This window comes from Vipera ursinii (genome assembly GCF_947247035.1).
Source record: "Vipera ursinii genome assembly, chromosome: 1".
Taxonomy (NCBI): domain Eukaryota; kingdom Metazoa; phylum Chordata; class Lepidosauria; order Squamata; family Viperidae; genus Vipera; species Vipera ursinii.
This window is the reverse complement of record NC_139512.1, coordinates 357,913,069-357,931,239: the sequence shown is the minus strand read 5'-3', so window position 1 is coordinate 357,931,239 and position 18,171 is coordinate 357,913,069. Positions and strand designations below refer to the sequence as shown.

Below are 18,171 nucleotides of genomic sequence, written 5' to 3'. Positions count from 1 at the left end.
GAGCAGTCCTGGGAGCGCCAACGTCTCGGCCCCGGGTTGGGAAGCAGGGCTGGAAGGGACCCTGGAGGTCTTCTAGTCCAACCCCCTGCCCCAGGCAAGAGTCCTTACAGCGTCCCCGTCTTATCCTGAAGACCTCCAGGGACGGAGCAGCCACAACATCTGGAGGCCAGCTGTGCCAATTGCCAGGGAACTTCTCCTTTAGTTCCAGGTTGGGTTTCCCTCCGAGGGGTTTCTACACCTTGCCCACCCACCCTCCCTTTCTTCCTCCTTTTTTTCCTCCCTCCCTCCCTCCTTTAGTTCCTTCCTTCCTCTTTCTTCCTTTCCTCCCTTGTCCCTCCCTCCTTTCCTTCCTCCCTCTCCTCTCCTTCCTCCCTCCCTTCTTTTCCTCCTTTCCTCCCTTGTCCCTTCCTCCTTTCCTCCCTCCCTCCATCTCCTCCCTCCCTTTTTCATTCTCTTTCTCCCTTTCCTTTCCTTTCCCTTCCTTCCTTCCCTCCCTCGCTTCTCCTTCCCTCTTTTACTTCCTCCCTCTCCTCTCCTCCCTCCCTCCCTTCTTTCCCTTTCCTTTCCTTTCTTCCTCTTTCCTTCCATCCTTCCTCCCTCCCTCCATCTCCCTCTTTTTCTTTCATTCTTTTTCTCCCTCCTTTCCTTCCTTCCTTCCTTTCCTCCCTTGTCCCTCCCTCCTTTACTTCCTCCCTCTCTCCCTCTTTCCTCCCTCCCTCCCTTCTTTCTCCCTCCTTTCCTTCCTCCCTCCTTCCCTTTCTTTACTTCTCTCCTTCCTCCCTCCCTCCCTCCCTTTTTTCCTTCCTTCCTTCCTTTCCTCCCTTGTCCCTCCCTCCTTTCCTTCCTCCCTCCCTCCATCTCCTCCCTCCCTTTCTTTCATTCTTTCTCCCTCCTTTCCTTCCTTCCTTTCCTCCCTTGTCCCTCCCTCCTTTCCTTCCCCCCTCCTTCCCTTTCTTTCCTTCTCTCCTTCCTCGCTCCCTCTCTCCACCCTCCCTCCCTCCCTCCCTCCCTCCCTCCTTCCCTGGCCTGGAAGGTCTTCTCCTCCAGATCCTTGCTTAATCAGCAGACCTTACACCACCCCAGACATCTCTTACTGAAAGCCTCCAGGGATGGAGCACCCACAACTTCTCGAGGGAAGCCCCTCCCCCCCCTTTTTTTTTAAACCAATCGTTTCATATCCAAAAATCCCACCCTAGGTCCAGGCTGGACTCTCCCTCCGACTTCAACTCCTAGAAATTCCCCAGCCAGCAGGCTTTAAGATGGGTGGATCTAGAATCCAAGGCCAGAAAGGCACCTCAGAGGTCTTCTAGTCCAACCCCTTGGTCCGGGCAAGAGTCCTTATACCATGTAGGCAAATGGACGCCCCGTCTTTCCTCGAACCTAACCCAACCCTTGTTGGCTGGGGAATTCTGGACGCTGAAGTCCACTGGTCAGGGAGGGGCCATACTTCCCCTATCCTTCAACTATTCATGGTCAATAAAAGAACTTCCCCGGTTCTTCTTAAAGACCCACCCTGGGGGGGGTCCCTCCCTCCTTCCTCCGGCCAGGAGACCCACGTACATCTTTGGCCCGGATCTGGTCCTCCGTCAGCTGAACCTCAATCAGAGGCCGAACGGTGGTGAAAAGCTTCCACCACGGCCAGCCCTTCACGCCCTTGTTCTTCTTGATGTTCTTCTGGACGCAGCGGATAGCCAGGTCCTGAATCTGCATTTGGGGGGCGGGGGGAGACAAGAGGGGAAGAGAAGCGGATCAGGCCAAGAGGAGCCCCTTCCCCTACACAGGGGAGGGCCGAAACCAAGACATCCCCACACCCTCGGCCCTCCTCCATGGTCCTTCCAAAGGCTTCAGAAGGGTCAAAGGAAGAACTCAACTCAAGAGAAGACCAGGCTGATTCTCTTTCACTACATTGATCTATCCATCCATCCATCCATTGTTATCTATACTATTCATCTATCTCTGTTGTTGTTGTTAGTTGCGAAGTCGTGTCCGACTCATCGCGACCCCCATGGACAACGTTCCTCCAGGCCTTCCTGTCCTCTACCATCTTCTGGAGTCCCTTTAAGCTCAGGCCTCCTGCTTCAGTGACTCCATCCAGCCACCTCATTCTCTGTCGTCCCCTTCTTCTCTTGCCCTCCACCTTTCCCGGCATGAGGCTCTTCTCCAGTGAGTCCTTCCTTCTCCTTAGGTGGCCAAAGGATTTGAGTTTCAGCTTCAGGATCTGGCCTTCTAAAGAGCAGTCAGGGTGGATCTCCTCTAGGACTGACCGGTTGGATCGCCTTGCAGTCCAAGGGACTCGCAGGAGTCTTCTCCAGCACCAGAGTTCAAAGGCTTCAATTCTTTGGCGCTCAGCCTTTCTTATGGTCCAGCTTTCACAGCCATACATTGCAACTGGGAAGACCACAGCCTTGACTATACGCACTTTTATTGACAGGGTGATGTCTCTGCTCTGGCTGTCTAGATTTGCCATGGCTTTCCTCCCCAGGAGCAAGCGTCTTTTAATTTCTTGGCTGCAATCCCCGTCTGCGGTGATCTATCTCTACATATCTATTTATATCTGTCCATCCACCCATAATGTCTTTACATCCTATCCTATCCTTCGTTGCTTTCTTTCTTTCATCTATCACTATCTATCTATACATTTATCTATCGTGTATCTATCATGTCTGTCTAGTTATCTATCTCTACGTATCTATTTACATCCTATCCTATCCTATCCTTCATTTCTTTTTCTTTTTTCTTTCTTTCCTTTTTCTTCTATCTATCTATCTATCTATCTATCTATCTATCTATCTATCTATCTATCTATCTATCTCTATCTATCTAATCTATCTATACATTTATCTAACTATCATGTCTGTCTAGTTATCTATCTCTACGTATCTATTTATATCTGTCCAGCCAGCCAGCCATTATGTCTATCCTATCCTATCCTATCCTAACCTATCCTATCCTATCCTCTCTCCCTCCCTCCCTCCCTCCCTCCCTCCTCCATCCATCCACGCATGCCTGGCTGAGGAATTCTGGGAGTTGAAGTCCACAAGTCATAAACAAGGGCCAAGTTGGAAGACCCCTGAGCCAGACCATCAAGAGATGGATATACTATGCATACATCAGCATTTTTCAACCTCTGCAACCTTAAGGTGGCTGAGGAATTCTGGGAGTTGAAGTCCACAAGTCATCAAAAGGCCAAGCTGGAAGACCCTTGCCCTAGAGAAAGGGCTGTCCAATCATTTCTGCAAAGCCTCCAAAGACTTATTGTCTACTTATTATCAAAGTACAACATGTACACAGTGAGACTGTTTGGGAAGCCCTTTCTTGGAAAAACGGTCTGATCTTTCCGAGAACCCAGGGCCCCACCTGAAGGCTGTGGTTGCTTTGGCACCCAGCGACAACAACAGGGTTGTCGTTCTTCAGGGAACAACAGGAGGAGGAGGAGGAGGGGGAACAGGCGTTTGGTATGTTCACCCCCTTAAAGTTATTTGTAAAAATAATAAAACCCCTAAATGGAGATGAAACGTGGATTAGAATAATGGGGGGAGGGGGGAGGAAATCCTGCCTCTTGTTTCACCCGCCCCCATTTCAGAGCTCAACACAATGATGGTGCAAGCTTGTGGAACAAGCAAAAATCTTTAATCTGCAAACCACCCAGAGTAGGGGCACAGAAATTTAATAAAGAGAGAGAGAGAGAGAGAGAGAGCAGTTGAAGGAAGGAAGACATGACAGATAGGTAGATAGGTACACACACAGAGAGAGACACAGAGAGAGAGAGAGAGAGAGAGAGAGAGAGAGAGAGAGAGAGAGAGAGAGAGAGAGAGAGAGAGAGAGAGAGAGAGAGAGGATAGATAGATAGATAGATAGATAGATAGATAGATAGATAGATAGATAGATAGATAGATAGACAGACACACACAGGATAGATAGATAGATAGATAGATAGATAGATAGATAGATAGATAGATAGATAAAGACATGATAGACAGACAGACAGGATAAATAGACATGATTGATAGATAGACAGACAGACAGACAGATACAGATAGAGTAGATAGATACAGACATAATAGATAGATATATAAGATAGATAGATAGATAGATAGATAGATAGATAGATAGATAGATAGATAGATAGATGGTAGATAGACACATGATAGACAGACAGACAGAGAGGATAAATAGACAGATATGATAAGACAGCTATAGTCATAGATAGATAGATAGATAGATAGATAGATAGATAGATAGATAGATAGATAGATAGACAGACAGATAGAATGAATGAATAAGATATGGTGAAGGGGGGGAGAAGAACCCCTTTTGTTGCTTTGGACTCACCCCTCCCACCCCCGATGTCCCCCAGGCCCACCTACCTTGCCTTTCTTTCTCTAGGACAGACAAGGGGGCCTCTCTGCACAGCCCCCCCCCAACCTTGCTGGAGAATTGCGAAGAGGCTCGGGGATCACACAGTTCCCCTCCTACCTGTTGCAAGCCAGAAGAGGCAGCTCCCAAGGCCAAGGGGGGGGGTGGTGGAGAGACAAGTGAAATGGGGGGTGGGGGGAAGCTGCTGCTGCTGCTGCCGCTGATGGTTTCCTTATGGAGCCCACCGCTCTAGTTGCCTGCCGGAGACTCTTTGCAAGAGGCAAAGCTGCCCATTTTAGGATAAGAAGAGAGGCATAAACACAGCAGCGGAGTGTGTGTGTGTGTGTGTGTGTGTGCATGTGCGCGCACATGTGTGACTCACTCCTTTTCTGCCTACCCTGACTTTTAAGGAATATACGTATCTGCATGGCCAGATACAGACAAGACACAGGAGTCCCTGGTGCCCTCTGAGCTTGGTGGTTCTCTTGCAGACGTTTCATGACCCAACTAGGGAACATCACCAGTGCTAGGAGGAGGAGGAGGAGGAGGAGGAGGAGGAGGAGGAGGAGGAGGAGGAGGAGGAGGAGGAGGACTGTGGGGTCCTTGGTGCTCTCTGAGCTTGGCTGTTTTCTTGCAGATGTTTCATGACCCAACTAGGGAACATCACCAGTGCACTGATGTTGTTCCCTAGTTGCGTCATGAAAGGCCTGCAAGGAAACCACCCAGCTCAGAGAGCAACAGCCCTCCTCCTCCTCCTCCTCCTCCTCCTCCTCCTCCTCCTCCTCCTCCTCCTTCTCCTCCCTTCTAGCCCTGATGATGTTCCCTAGTTGGGTCATGAAACATCTGCAAGGAAACAATAACGCTCAGAGAGCACCAAGGACCCCACAGTCGTCGTCGTTGTCCTCCTCCTCCTCCTCCTCCTCCCACCCTTGCTCCTTTTCCACAAACCACACTCCCTTCTAGCACTGATGATGTTCCCTAGTTGGGTCATAAAACGTCTGCAAGGAAACAGCCCACCTCAGAGGGCACCAAGGACCCCACAGTCCTCCTCCTCCTCCTCACATTGATGATGTTAGCTAGCTGGGTCGTGAAACGTCTGCAAGAAAACCACCCAGCCCAGAGAGCACCGAGGGACCCCAGCCCCACCCATTTCCACCCTGAGCTGCCAATATTCCCCTTTACACACAGACACTCCTCCCCCCCCCCAAAAAAGGGCATACCTTTCTCTTCTTGAAATGCTGGCGGGCCAGGAACCCCCGGCAAGCGGCCTGGAACAGGGTGATGCTTCGGCACAGTTGCTTGTCCCGCTGCTCCTCCAGCTTAGTCAGCGTGCCTGCCCGAAAGAACACCTGGGGGGTCGGGGTAGAGGGAGGGAGGGAGGGGGCAAAGGGAGAGAAGAGCGGGGGGGTGCAATGCAGAAAAGATGGGGTCAGTCTCGGCGGCAGGGCAGGCTCCCGCACAGAGAGAGACGGGGATCTGACGTCTCAGACTTTCAGAAGAGGCAAGGGCCCTCCTTTGGGAGAGGGGGCAGAGGCCAGGGCCCTCCGGGGACCCCCAATAATAGGGCCCGCCTCCTGGAAGGGGACCCCGGATTCAGGGGGCCAGCGCAGGTGGCAGAGACTCGACGCCCCAGTCTGGGTGCTGCAGGAGGCTTTCAAGGTGCCAGGGCGAAATGGAGGTGCAAGGCAAAGGAAGGGGTGGACCCTTCTCCTTCACCCCCCACCCCCCTGTGCCCAGAGGCCTGGAGGAAGGAGACCCCCCCACTTCTAACCGAGGAGGCCCAGAGCTCCCCCTCTTGCAGAAGCCGCCGCAAGGCAGCTCCCCATAACTTGGCGGCTTGAAAGCAGCGTTCTCTCGTCTCCTCCTGGAGTGAATCAGCCAGCCGCCCCCTCCCTGGGGGGGGTGGAGGGGGGGGGGCTGGGCATCTTCCTGGCATGCCAGGGGGCTGACTTCACCCCGGAGCGCTGTGTGTGTTGTGTGAGTGTTGTGTGCGCGTGGGCACGTTTGCAGGCAGCCGGATGCAAGCCAGGAGCTAGCATCGCGTTCTCTCTCTCTCTCTCTCTCGGCCAAAAACCAGGCCTGGTGCCCGTCCACGAAAGCAGCCCACCCCACCCCGCCCGTGGCATCTCCCGTGCCCATCTTCCCCAGCCTGAAGGAAGGTGGGGAGCGGGTCTCCGCCCATTCGCACGTGCCAGGTTTCCTGGGAAAGACAGGTTGCGTCCCGCTGGCCGAGGACCAAAACTTCCTGGCAAATTTATTTATTATTTTATTTTATTTTAATTCCATTTATATCCCGCCCTTCTCCGAAGACTCAGGGAAGGCTTACAAGCTTACGACACGTTTGCAGAATCTGAAAAATCTTCTGCAGCACCTTTTGGCGAGCAGGAGGGAGAGAAAGAGAGAGGGGGGGGAAACGAATGCAGCGGGAACAAGGCAGTCCTCGGTTTACGACCGTAACGGGAACGACGGCCACGAGAGTCATTGTGGCCGTAAAGCGAGGCGCCCGTGGAACCGGAAGTGATTTTGTTTTTCTCTGCCTTTCTTTGGCTGGCATTGTGAAGGGAACGGTGAATTGTGAAGGTTGTGAGGTGAACGCCCTGCGGTCGTTAAGGGAACGCCGTGGTCGTTAAGCGAATATGTTCATTTGAGCCTGCTTTTTTTTATTTTTTCTGTTCTTGGCTGGAAACTCGCAGGAAAAAAACCAAACACCCAAACCCACGTAGCAACACAACGGGTCACAAAAATCCATTTAGTGACCGTTTGAAGTGACCATGGCCCTGACCAAAGTGACTTCGGACTGTTTTTCACACTTAACGACCATCGCAGCAATTTGGACGTGATCCAAATTCAGACGCTGGGCAGCCGATTCATAGTTATGACGGTCGCAGACTCCCGGGGGTGTGTGTGCGTGTGTGGCGTGATTCCCCTTTTTTGCGACCTTCTGACCTGCAAAGTCGATGGGAGGGGGAAGCCAGATTCGCTTAACGACCGTGTGACTGACTTAAGAACCGCAGGGATTTTCTTAACAACCGTGGCAAAGGAGGTCGTCAAACAGGGCAAAGTCCCCTTCAACCGCCTCGCTTAGCGACGGATGTTCTGGGCTCAATCTTAGTCGTAGGACTTACTTGCGTTTCCTCTGTCCTGCTGGGGCCACTTCTGTTGCCCCCACCCGCCCGCCCGCCCACCCCCAGACGCCCGCTGGGTGGTCTTCCCCGAGAGAAGAGACTGGACAGCCCTTTGTCTGAAATGGTACATAGGGTCTCCTGCCTGAGCAGCGGGTTGGACTAGATGACCTCCCAGGTCCCTCCCGACTTTATTATTATTATTATTATGATTCTCCTGTTCATCTCACCCTGCTCAAGCCCATCTGGAAACAACTTTGCTCCAACTCCAGCGACTGCAGCAGCTCTTCCACAGCCTGGAAAGGGGGGTGGGGAGAAAGCAGAAGAGGGGAGGGGGTTTCAGAGAGCATGCTTCCCCCCCACCCCAAAAACGCCAGCCTCCGCATCCCATCCACTCTTGCCCCCTCGTGAGTGCAGCTATCCCAGGATCTTGGGGTATGGAAGTCGAGGGAGCCAGACCCCAGACCCGTCCTCCCCCATCCCCTGGCAGAGAGACAGCCCCCTCCCCAATTCCAGCCCGCATACCCTCCTCTCGTCGGTGACGATGTAATGGCGCCCGTGCTTCTTGCTCAGGTGAGGAGCCAGGACGTCGAAGCGCCGGCGGAATTCGGCAAAGACCATGTGGTCGGGGTAACCTGGGCGGGAGAGGAGAAGAAGGGGGAGGGGGCGTTAGAAGGGGAGGGGGCTCGGGCAGAAGGGCAGCGCCGGGGGGGCTGCTGGGAAGGGAGGTGGGCCAAAACGTGGACACCAAACGTGGCGGTCCCACCAGGCTTCTCGGCACGAAGGGATCGAGCTATTCTCCAAAGCGCCCGAAGGCGGGACAGGAAGCGACGGATGGAAACTCAACGAGGAGAGAAGCAACCTACAACAGCGAGGACAATTCACCACTGGAACTGCTTGCCACCAGAGGTTGCGGGCGCTCCATCACTGGAGGTTTTTAAGAGGAGATTGGGCAACCCTTGGTCTGAAACGGTCTGGGGTCTCCTGCGTGAGCAGGGGGTTGGACTAGATGACCTCCAAGGTCCCTTCAGACTGTGCTATTCTGTGATTCTGTAAGGGTCTCCTGCTTGAGCAGGGGTTGGACTAGCAGACCTCCAAGGTGCCTCCCGACTCTGTTTATTCTGTTCAGAGAGAAGCAACCTGGAATTAAGGAGAAACTTCCTGATAGTAAGGGCAATTAACCAGCGGAACAGCTGGCCACCGGAAATCGTGGGCGCTCCATCACTGGAGGCTTTTAAGGAGATACTGGACAGTCACTTGTCTGAGATGGTATAGGTCCTCCTGCTTGAGCGGGGGGGGGGGCTGGACTAGAAGATCTCCAAGGTCCCTTCTAACTCTTGTTAATGTGTTATATTCCATTAAGGCTAAAAAAAAAAACTAAGAACAGTTGCTGGAATTGGGTATGTCTAGTTTAATTTATTTATTTTATTTTATTGCATTTATATACCGCCCTTTCCCTGAGGACTCAGGGCGGTTTACAGGGAGTTAAAAAACCAGCAATACAAAAGTTAAAACCAATTTAAAAAAGATTAAACTAACCCTGTGCAATTAAAACCCCGATTAAAATAAATGAAGAGAAGGACGAGGGGGGACATGATAGCAGCGTTCCAGTATCTCAGGGCCTGCCATAAAGAAGAGGCAGTCAAGCTCTTCTCCAAAGCGCCCGAAGGCAGGAGAAGAAGCAACGGATGGAAACTCATCCAGGAGAGAAGCAACCTGGAACTAAGGAGGAATTTCCTGACAGTGAGCACAATTAACCGGTGGAACTCCTTGCCTCCAGAAGCTGTGAATGCTCCAACACTGGAAGTCTTTAAGAAGAGACTGGACAGCCGTTTGTCCGAAATGGTACAGGGTTTCCTGCCTGAGCAGGGGGCTGGACTAGATGACCTCCAAGGTCCCTTCCAACTTTCTTCTGGTTGCCTAAGTGCCTGAATTTCGACGACGTGATTGTGGGGATGCTCCGACGGCCATAACTCTGAGGACAGGTCCTAAGACCTCAGTCACTCCTTCGGTGCCGGGGTAAGATTGAACAGTCGTTAAACGAACGGTCGTTAAGTCGAGGACTACGAGCATCCGTCCTCACGCGAACACCCAGAAGGGTCTCTCCAGCTTTAGCAGACCCCCGTTCCACCCCCACCCCCACCCCACCCCACCCCACCCCCACGGCCAGGGCCAGCAGTAACTGTCCCCGAGCACCCTTCCGTCCACTTTTTTGGGGGGGGGGGGAAACCATTATTCTTGGCTTATCGAAACTTTTTTTTTTGGCACTGAAGAACGGCAGAGCCTGTCCAGAGTGGGGAGGGAGAGACTGACTGAGACACACACACACACACACACACACACACACACAAAGAGCCGGCCTGGTGGATCCCGAGTTCCAAATAAGGCTGCAAGGAGAGGAGGGAGCGGAGAGGGCCAAGATCTGCCGGGCAGCTGTTTCTGGCCAGAGGGGGGTCCAGGAGGGGGGGGCTTTGGGCTTGGGGGCTCTGGGCGCTCCAGGAAAGTGGGGGGGGGTTCCCTCCGTGGGATTTGCCTCCCTGCGTTGTCTGGAGTCTAAACGTGGCCTCCGCTGGTCTAGTTGAGCTTCTTCCAGGCGGACAGAAGGAAAAGCCGATCTTTTGCCACGTGGGAGTTTTTTCTTTTTCTTTCTTTCTTTCTTTCTTTCTTTCTTTCTTTCTTTCTTTCTTTCTTTCTTTCTCTTTCTTTCTTTCTTTCTCTTTCCTTCCTTTCTTTCTTTCTTTCCTTTCTTTCTTTCTTTCTCTTTCTTTCTTTCTTTCCTTTCTTTCTTTCTTTTCTTTCTTTCTTTCTTTCTTTCTTTCTTTCTTTCTCTTTCCTTCCTTTCTTTCTTTCTTTCCTTTCTTTCTTTCTTTCTTTCTCTTTCTTTCTTTCTTTCCTTTCTTTCTTTCTTTTCTTTCTTTCTTTCTTTCTTTCTTTCTTTCTTTCTTTCTTTCTTTCTCTTTCCTTCCTTTCTTTCTTTCTTTCCTTTCTTTCTTTCTTTCTCTTTCTTTCTTTCTTTCTTTCCTTTCTTTCCTTCTTTCTTTCTTTCTTTCTTTCTTTCTTTCTTTCTCTTTCTTTCCTTTCTTTCTTTCTTTCCTTTTATTCTTTTTTTCTTTTTCTCTCTCTTTCTTTCTTTCTTTCTTTCTTTCTTTCTTTCCTTTCTTTCTTTCTTTCCTTCCTTCCTTTCCTCGCTCTTTCCCCTTCCTGCTTTCCTTCCTTTTCTTCTTTCCTTCATTCCCTTCTTTTCTTCATCCCTCCCTCCCTCCCTCCCTCTTTCCCCTTCCCTTCCTTCCTTCCATCCATTCCTCGCCAGATGGTTTTCAACAAAGAAACATCAATGGGGAAACCCCACAGGGAAGATCACAAGCCGAGTCCACGTGATGCTTTGCTTAACAACCGGGGTGATTCACTTAATGACCATGGGAATGGAAGGTCATGGAATCCAGTGTGGTTGTGTGTTGCCTCACTTAACGACCACATGGCTTAATGACGGATCTCCCAGGGGTGGTTACATAAACCAAGGCCGGCCTGTATTACCTCAGGAAGGATTGAATACAAGCAGTCCTCAATTTACAACAGTTCACTTAGTGACCATTCAAAATTACAGCAGCACCAAAAAAGTGTCTTTATGACCGCTTTTCACATTTAATGACCGCTGCGGCACCCCACAGGATCAAAATTCAGATGCTTGGCGACTGATTCACATGTATGACCCCAGGGGTCACATGATCCCTTTTGCGACCTTCCGACAAGCAAAGCCGATTGGGGCCAAGCAAGCCGGATTCATTTAACGACCGCATGACTAACTGAACAACGGCAGTGATTCGCTGAACAACTTTGTCAAGAAAGTTCATAAAATGGGGCTAAACTCAACAAATGCCTCCCACAGCAACGGAAATCTCGGTCACATTTATCGTCGTAAGCCGAGGACCACATGTCATATGTTAAAGGCCTGCTGGGCTCAGGCTGCATGAATTTTCTCTGGATCCGAGAGGTGGGGGAAAAAACATTCTATTTTCGTTCGCTAACGAGGGATTCGTTCTGTTTTTGATTGTGTCCGATTGCCGTTGTGTCACTTTCCGCCCCGCTTTTATCAATTTTGTGGCACTTCTGTTTAACCCCAAAAAACAATTTTTGTCAAAAAAAAGAGAGAGAGAGAGAGAGAAAGGCAGGAACGCCGCAAAAAGAAACTCTTGGCAAAGCCACCCCGAATGCAGTTTGCAGGAGGCCTATTAAAGTGATAAATGTTTTTTAGAATAAATTAGAATAACAGAGTTGGAAAGGTCATCTAGTCCAACCCCCCCCCCACCCAAGCAGGAGACCCTACACCACAGGGTCCCCAACCTGCGGTCCGCGGCCCACTACCGGGCCGTGGCTTACTGGCCACCGGGTCGCAGAACAGTCTGGCCAGTGTGCGCACATGTAAACAGGACAGCGCATGGTGTGAAAACTGGACAGCAGGTGGCGTCAAAATAGGGGAAAACCAGGCGTTGGGCGGCACGAAAATGGGAGAAAACCGGGCAGCACACAGCGCAAAATCGGGGGCAAACTGGGCAGCGCACGACACAAAATCGGGAGCAAACCAGGCAGCGTTCAGTGCAAAACCAGGGGCAAACCGGGCAGCGCAAGGCGCAAAAACCAGGTGGCACAGAGTGTGAAAATAGGTGAAAACCAGGCGTTGGGCAGCACGAAAATGGGAGAAAACCGGGCAGCAGACAGCGCAAAATCGGGGGCAAACCGGGCAGCGCACGACACAAAATCCGGAGCAAACCGGGCAGCGCGCAGTGCAAAACCAGGGGCAAACCGGGCAGCACACGGCGCAAAAACCAGGCAGCATACGGTGTGAAAACAGAGCGGCACACAGCGCGGAAACTGGGTGACGTGCGGTGCGAAAACCGGGTAACACGTGGCGTAAAAACGGGGGCAGACAGGACGGCGTGCGGTGCAAAAACCAGGCGACGGGTAGCGTGAGAACCGGGTGGTGCACGATGTGAAAAATGGGGCGATACTAGCGCCCGCGCCGCAAAACCGGCACGGTGCTAGCGAGTGTGACGTGGGCGCTAGCAGCACCCCATTTGTGTCGCACGTGCAGGTCCGGTCCGCCAGGCGAGGAAGGTCGGAGACCCCTACACAGCATTTCTGACTGATGGCAATCCGCTCTTCTTGAAAGCCTCTGGGGATGAAACTCCAGTAGGCCACGATCTGTTTATAGGGCATATAAGCCATGGTTGGCTTACTGGGGATGTGCAGTTGTGCTTTTGACATTATTTTTGCTTGTTTTCATTTGCAGCCGAGCTACAGAAGGAGCCCTCCAATGGATAACCATTCATTTAGTGACCAAAGATACAGCGGGACAAAGATACAACGCCTCACCGTCAGGACTACCGTAGTCCTCAACCTACAACCCTTTGTTTAGTAACTGCTCAAACTTACGGCGGCACTGGAAAGAAAAAAAGATGGATGACGTGTTTCACACTTACGACCGTTACGGCACCCCCGTGGTCGTGAGACCAAAATTCAGACGTTTGGCAACTGTCTCGTATTTATGACCGCTGCACTGTCCCGGGGTGACGTGACCAATATTCGCGGCTTTCCCAGCCGGCTTCGGACGAACAAAGCCAAGGGGGGGGGGAACTGGATTCGCTTAACAATGGCGGTGATTTGTTTAACAACGGTGGCATAAACGGTCGCAAAATGGAGCGCAACTCATTTTACGACTTAACAATGGAAACTTTGATGTCAACCTATTTCCCAAAGTATCAGAGGGCAGGACAAGAAGCAACGGATGGAAACTAACCAAAGAGAGAAGCGACCTGGAATTAAGGAGAAACTTCCTGACAGTGGAACTCCTTGCCTCCAGAAGTGGTGAATGCTCCAACATTGGAAGTTTTTAAGAAGAGACTGGACAGCCATTTGTCTGAAATGGTACAGGGTTTCCTGCCTGAGCAGGGGGTTGGACTAGATGACCTCCAAGGTCCCTTTCAGCTCTATTAATTCTAATTCTAATTCTAATTCTAATTCTAATTCTAATTCTAATTCTAATTCTAATTCTAATTAATTCTAATTCTAATTCTAATTCTAATTAATCTGATCCCGATTCTAATTCTGTGGTTGTGTCTCAAGGTCTACCTGTATTTAAAGTGCATTTTTGTCTCAGAGGGTGGCGGCAGACAAACGCTGCGCCTCTGAGACACACACAGACAAACACACAAACGGTATAACATTGGAAGTTTTTAAGAAGAGACTGGACAACCATTTGTCTGAAATGGTACAGGGTTTCCTGCCTGAGCAGGGGGTTGGACTAGATGACCTCCAAGGTCCCTTCCAGCTCTATTAATTCTAATTCTAATTCTAATTCTAATTCTTCTGATCCCGATTCTAATTCTGTGGTTGTGTCTCAAGGGCTACCTGTATTTAAAGTGCATTTTTGTCTCAGAGGGTGGCGGCAGACGAACGCTGCGCCTCTGAGACACACACAGACAAACACACACACGGTATAACTTGTGTGCGTCTCCCAAGGACGTTCGACAAAGCAACACCGAGTGTGCCCAACCGCTGTTAAGCTGAGGGCTCAACTAATCTCGAATGTGCCCCTCGGCTGCCCGTCTTCCTGCAGCTGCAGCCGCCCCCGCCCCGAATGGATTTTCTTATCGGATTGCAATTAAAATTGATGGGCAAAGATTGCTGTGTTGATTCTTCGGGTCTTAATTAATCCTGACCAGCATCGGCCGGGCAACCACAGTTGCCGCCGGCTCCTTCCTTGCCTGCTGAGCCATCGATCCCGACTGCAGCGCGAAAAGAACCACAAACGCTCTGAATTTGCTGCACGCCACAAGCCACTCGGCTCTCGAGTTCACACAAACACACCTTCCGCTGTGTGCTTGGCAAAAGGGGGAGAAAGGGGCCGACTCGGGGTGGGGTGGGTGGTCTTTTCCCAGCAGGAGAGGCAGAAGGAGAGTCCTCGACTCACACAGACACAACCGGGGCCACAATTTCCAGGGCCGAACAAGACAGCTGTTCAGTGACCTGGGTCTCTTTTTTTCTCTCTGCAGTGGTCGTTAAGCGAATCGCCGCAGCTGTTAAGGGAATCCTGCGGTCATTAAGCGAACCTGGCTCCCTCCCCCCCTTCCATTTGGCCTGAGAAAAGCCAGCTGAGAAAATTACAAATAACAGAAGAGAATAACAGGGGTGGAAGGGACCTTAGAGGTCATCTAGTCTAGCCCCCTGGTCAAGCAGGAGACACTCTACCATTCCGGACATATGGCTGTCCAGCCTCTTCTTCAAAGCCTCCAGTTTTGCATCAACCACAACTTCTGGTGGCAAGCTGTTCCACCGATTAATTGTTCTATGGAATAGTGCACAGGTCTGCAACCCGCAGCTCCGGAGCCACATGCGGCTCTTTCAGCTTTCTCTTGCGGCTCCCGGTCTTCTGCCATGTGCAGTCCAAAAAGAAAAAAAAAAGGTGGGACTAAAAAAGTTCAACCAATCAATTCAAATATGCAGGGTAGGTGCATATCTCGCCTTGGCTCCACTCTTCAGTCAAACCCTGTTCTGCGCATGCACGCATGTACACACATGCGCACATATTTTTTGCGGCTCCCAGTTTTTCCTTTTGTGAGGGAACCGGTTCCGAGTGGCTCTTTCACTGTTTCAGGTTGCTGACCCCTGGTATAGTGTTTGCTGCCTGACCAGGGGTTGGACTAGATGACCACCAGGATCCCTTCCTATGATGATGATGATGATGATGATGATGATGATGATGATGATGATGATTATTTATGTTATTGTCAGGAAGTTTCTCCTTAGTTCCAGGTTGCTTCTCTCCTTGATTCGTTTCCATCCATTTTTTTCTCATTTTGCCTTTTCGTGCTTTGGAAAATAAGTTGAAAACACACACACACACACACACACACACACACACACACACACACACACACACGTCTTCTTTGGGGCAGCCCCTCAAATATTGGAAAGATGCACTCACAACTTCTGGAGGCTGGTTGTTCCACTGGTTAATTGTTCTCACTGTTAGGAAGTTTCTCCTTAGTTCCAGGTTGCTTCTCTCCTTGATTAGTTTCCATATGTTGCTTCTTGTCCGGCCTTCGGGGGCTTTGGGGAATAGGCTGACCCCCCCTTTTCTTTGGGGCAGCCCCTCAAATATTGGAAAGCTGCTATCCTGTTCCCCCCCTGGTCCTTCTTTTTTCCAGACTGGCTGTACCCAGTTCATGCAACTGTTCTTCGTATGTTTTAACCCTCTGCCCTCTTTCTAGAGTCTCAACATCTTTTCGATACTTATACAGCGCTGTGGACGACAGGAAGGCCTGGAGGAACGTGGTCCAGGGGGTCGCGATGGGTCGGACACGACTTCGCAACTAACAACAACAACAAGAACAACACAGCGCTGTGCTCCAACCACTCTAGGTGGGAGTTTCTCTAATCCCACCTCCACGCGTCCCCCACCACCCGCCCCCAGGGCACGAACAACCCAGACCGCAGGTGGACACATAGCCATTCCAGGCATGCTGGAAATAAACCTGTGTCCATCCTTGGGCCAAAAATTAAATGAGATACAAAATAAACAAGACAAATGAAAGGGGTAATTTCAAGTAATAACTAAATTACCGTAGTTAACTAAGGGGAAAACCAACACTTGACCCTGAGCCAGCCCTGTGCGGCAGCAGCCAAAAAAGCGAACCCAATCCTGGGCTGTATAAACAGAGGCGTAGAATCAAGATCACGCAAAGTACTAGTACCGCTTTATAAAAACCTTAGTAAGGCCACACCTGGAATACTGCAGCCAATTCTGGTCACCATATCACAAAGAAGATGTTGAGAGTTTAGAAAAAAAATTCAGAGAAGAGCAGCTAAGGTTATCCAAGGCCTGGAGGCTAAAACCTACGAAGAACGGCTGCGGGACTTGGGTTTGGCCAGTCTAAAGAAAAGAAGAAATAGGGGAGACATGATAGCAGTTGTATCAGTATCCTGAGGGGCTGCCCCAAAGAAAAGGGGGTCACGTTATTCACCAAAGCACCAGAGGGCAGGACGAGGAACAACGGTTGGAAGCTGATCAAAGAGAGAAGCAACCTGGAATTAAGGAGAAACTTCCCGACAGTGAGAATAATTAACCAGTGGAACAGCTTGCCACCAGAAATCGTGGGCGCTCCATCACTGGAGATTTTTAAGAAGAGGCTGGACAGTCAGGGGGTTGGACTAGATGACCTCCAAGGCCCCTTCCAACTTTATCATCGTCATCATCATCATCATCATCATCATCATAAAACATGAACCTCAGTCAACTGAACACTCAGATTGACTGGCGCTGATGGTTGACACGGGTTGCTGCCGGCATCCTAGGTATCAAGCAGGTATCTCCTTAAAATGTAAGAGGTTCCGAGTAGCACAATTTTTTTGTAGCTTTGCTGGAGTTATGGCAGGAATCTGCAGTTTCTTGATGTGTTTTGCAAAGTTTTGGGACCTCGTTCCCAGTGCCCCGATGACAATGGGTATTATTATTATTATTATTATTATTATTATTATTATTATTATTATTATTATTATTATTATTATTCTAATTTTAGCTTTAATCTTATTTTAACTGGGGTTTTACTTATGCAGGGACGAATATAATATTTTTTTTAATCTGTTTTTAACTTTTGTATCTCTGTTTTTTAATCACCCTGTAAACCGCCCTGAGTCCTTCGGGAAAGGGCGGTATATAAATGTGATAAAAATAAATAAAAAATAAATAAATAAATTATCATTATCATTATCATTATCCTCCTCCTCCTCCTCCTCCTCCTCCAAGGCCCCTTCCAGCTCTATCCTCTTCAAAAGGGCGGATTCCAGGGACCCGTTCTCTGCCGTCAGCTTTCTACGCTCCTCTCTGGCGTGCCCGCTCTGTCCCTCGTCCCGTTTCCCTCCCTCCCTGGAAAACCCCCCCCCCCCGCCCACAGAGTCGGGGGCAAAAGGACCCACCTTGGCGGTACATCCGCAGGGCGTCCAGCAGACGGGAGCCCCGGAGCTGGGCCCTCAGCAGGGGCACCTCCAGCTGCATCAGGCCGGCCTCGCAGTGTTCGCCATGCAGGTCCGGCTCGCTGCTGCTCACCCGCCGGGCGTAGGGAGCCTTGGCGTCGCCTCGCCAGGCGCTGGCTTTGGGCAGGAAGCAGTGGACGAAATGCAGCTTGGACTTCTTCAGGGTGTCAATCAGGGCATCCTGCGGTGGGAGGGGGACAGAAGACCACGGTCAAGAGAGGGCGGGCTTGGCAGGAGAGGCGAGCCATCTCCGAAAGGGCTGCTGACCGCCCGCCTGTCCGACGATGTCCCCCTCCTCACTGGCCAACAAGGCCGTCTTGCCCCCCCCCTAAACTGGGCGTTTCGTTCCTTTCTCGGCCCAAATTATAATCCTCCCTTGTCTCTCTTTAAAGTTTATATACTGGTTTTAGGCTGCACTAATGTTTTAAAGGGGGCTGCTCTGGGTCTCTACGTGAGACGGTCCTAAGATGGGTGGACTTCAGTTCCCAGAATCCCTCAGCCAGTGAGGGCGGACCTTGATGGCCAGAATCCCCCAGCCAGCATCTAGGCAATTCTGGGAGTGGAAGCCCACCCCTCTTAAAGCATGGCTGGATGGGGAATTATGGGAGTTGAAGTCTATCCCTCTTAAAGCAAGCTGGCTGTTGTGATTCAGCGTCAGCCTGTG

General features: G+C 50.8%; 1 protein-coding gene across 1 annotated transcript in view; it reads right to left on the bottom strand.

Moving 5' to 3' along the window:
- Window positions 1-18,171, bottom strand: part of LOC310650885 (unconventional myosin-XVIIIa-like) — a gene marked incomplete at its 5' end in the record, with an annotated part of 78,521 nt that overhangs the window by 59,844 nt on the left and 506 nt on the right. Inside the window, 5 exons of the mRNA XM_083379705.1 lie at window positions 1,561-1,704; window positions 5,577-5,705; window positions 7,709-7,774; window positions 8,004-8,113; window positions 17,451-17,688. Of these exons, the coding sequence (XP_083235831.1) occupies window positions 1,561-1,704; window positions 5,577-5,705; window positions 7,709-7,774; window positions 8,004-8,113; window positions 17,451-17,688 (687 nt within the window). The remainder of the gene's footprint in view (window positions 1-1,560; window positions 1,705-5,576; window positions 5,706-7,708; window positions 7,775-8,003; window positions 8,114-17,450; window positions 17,689-18,171) is intronic.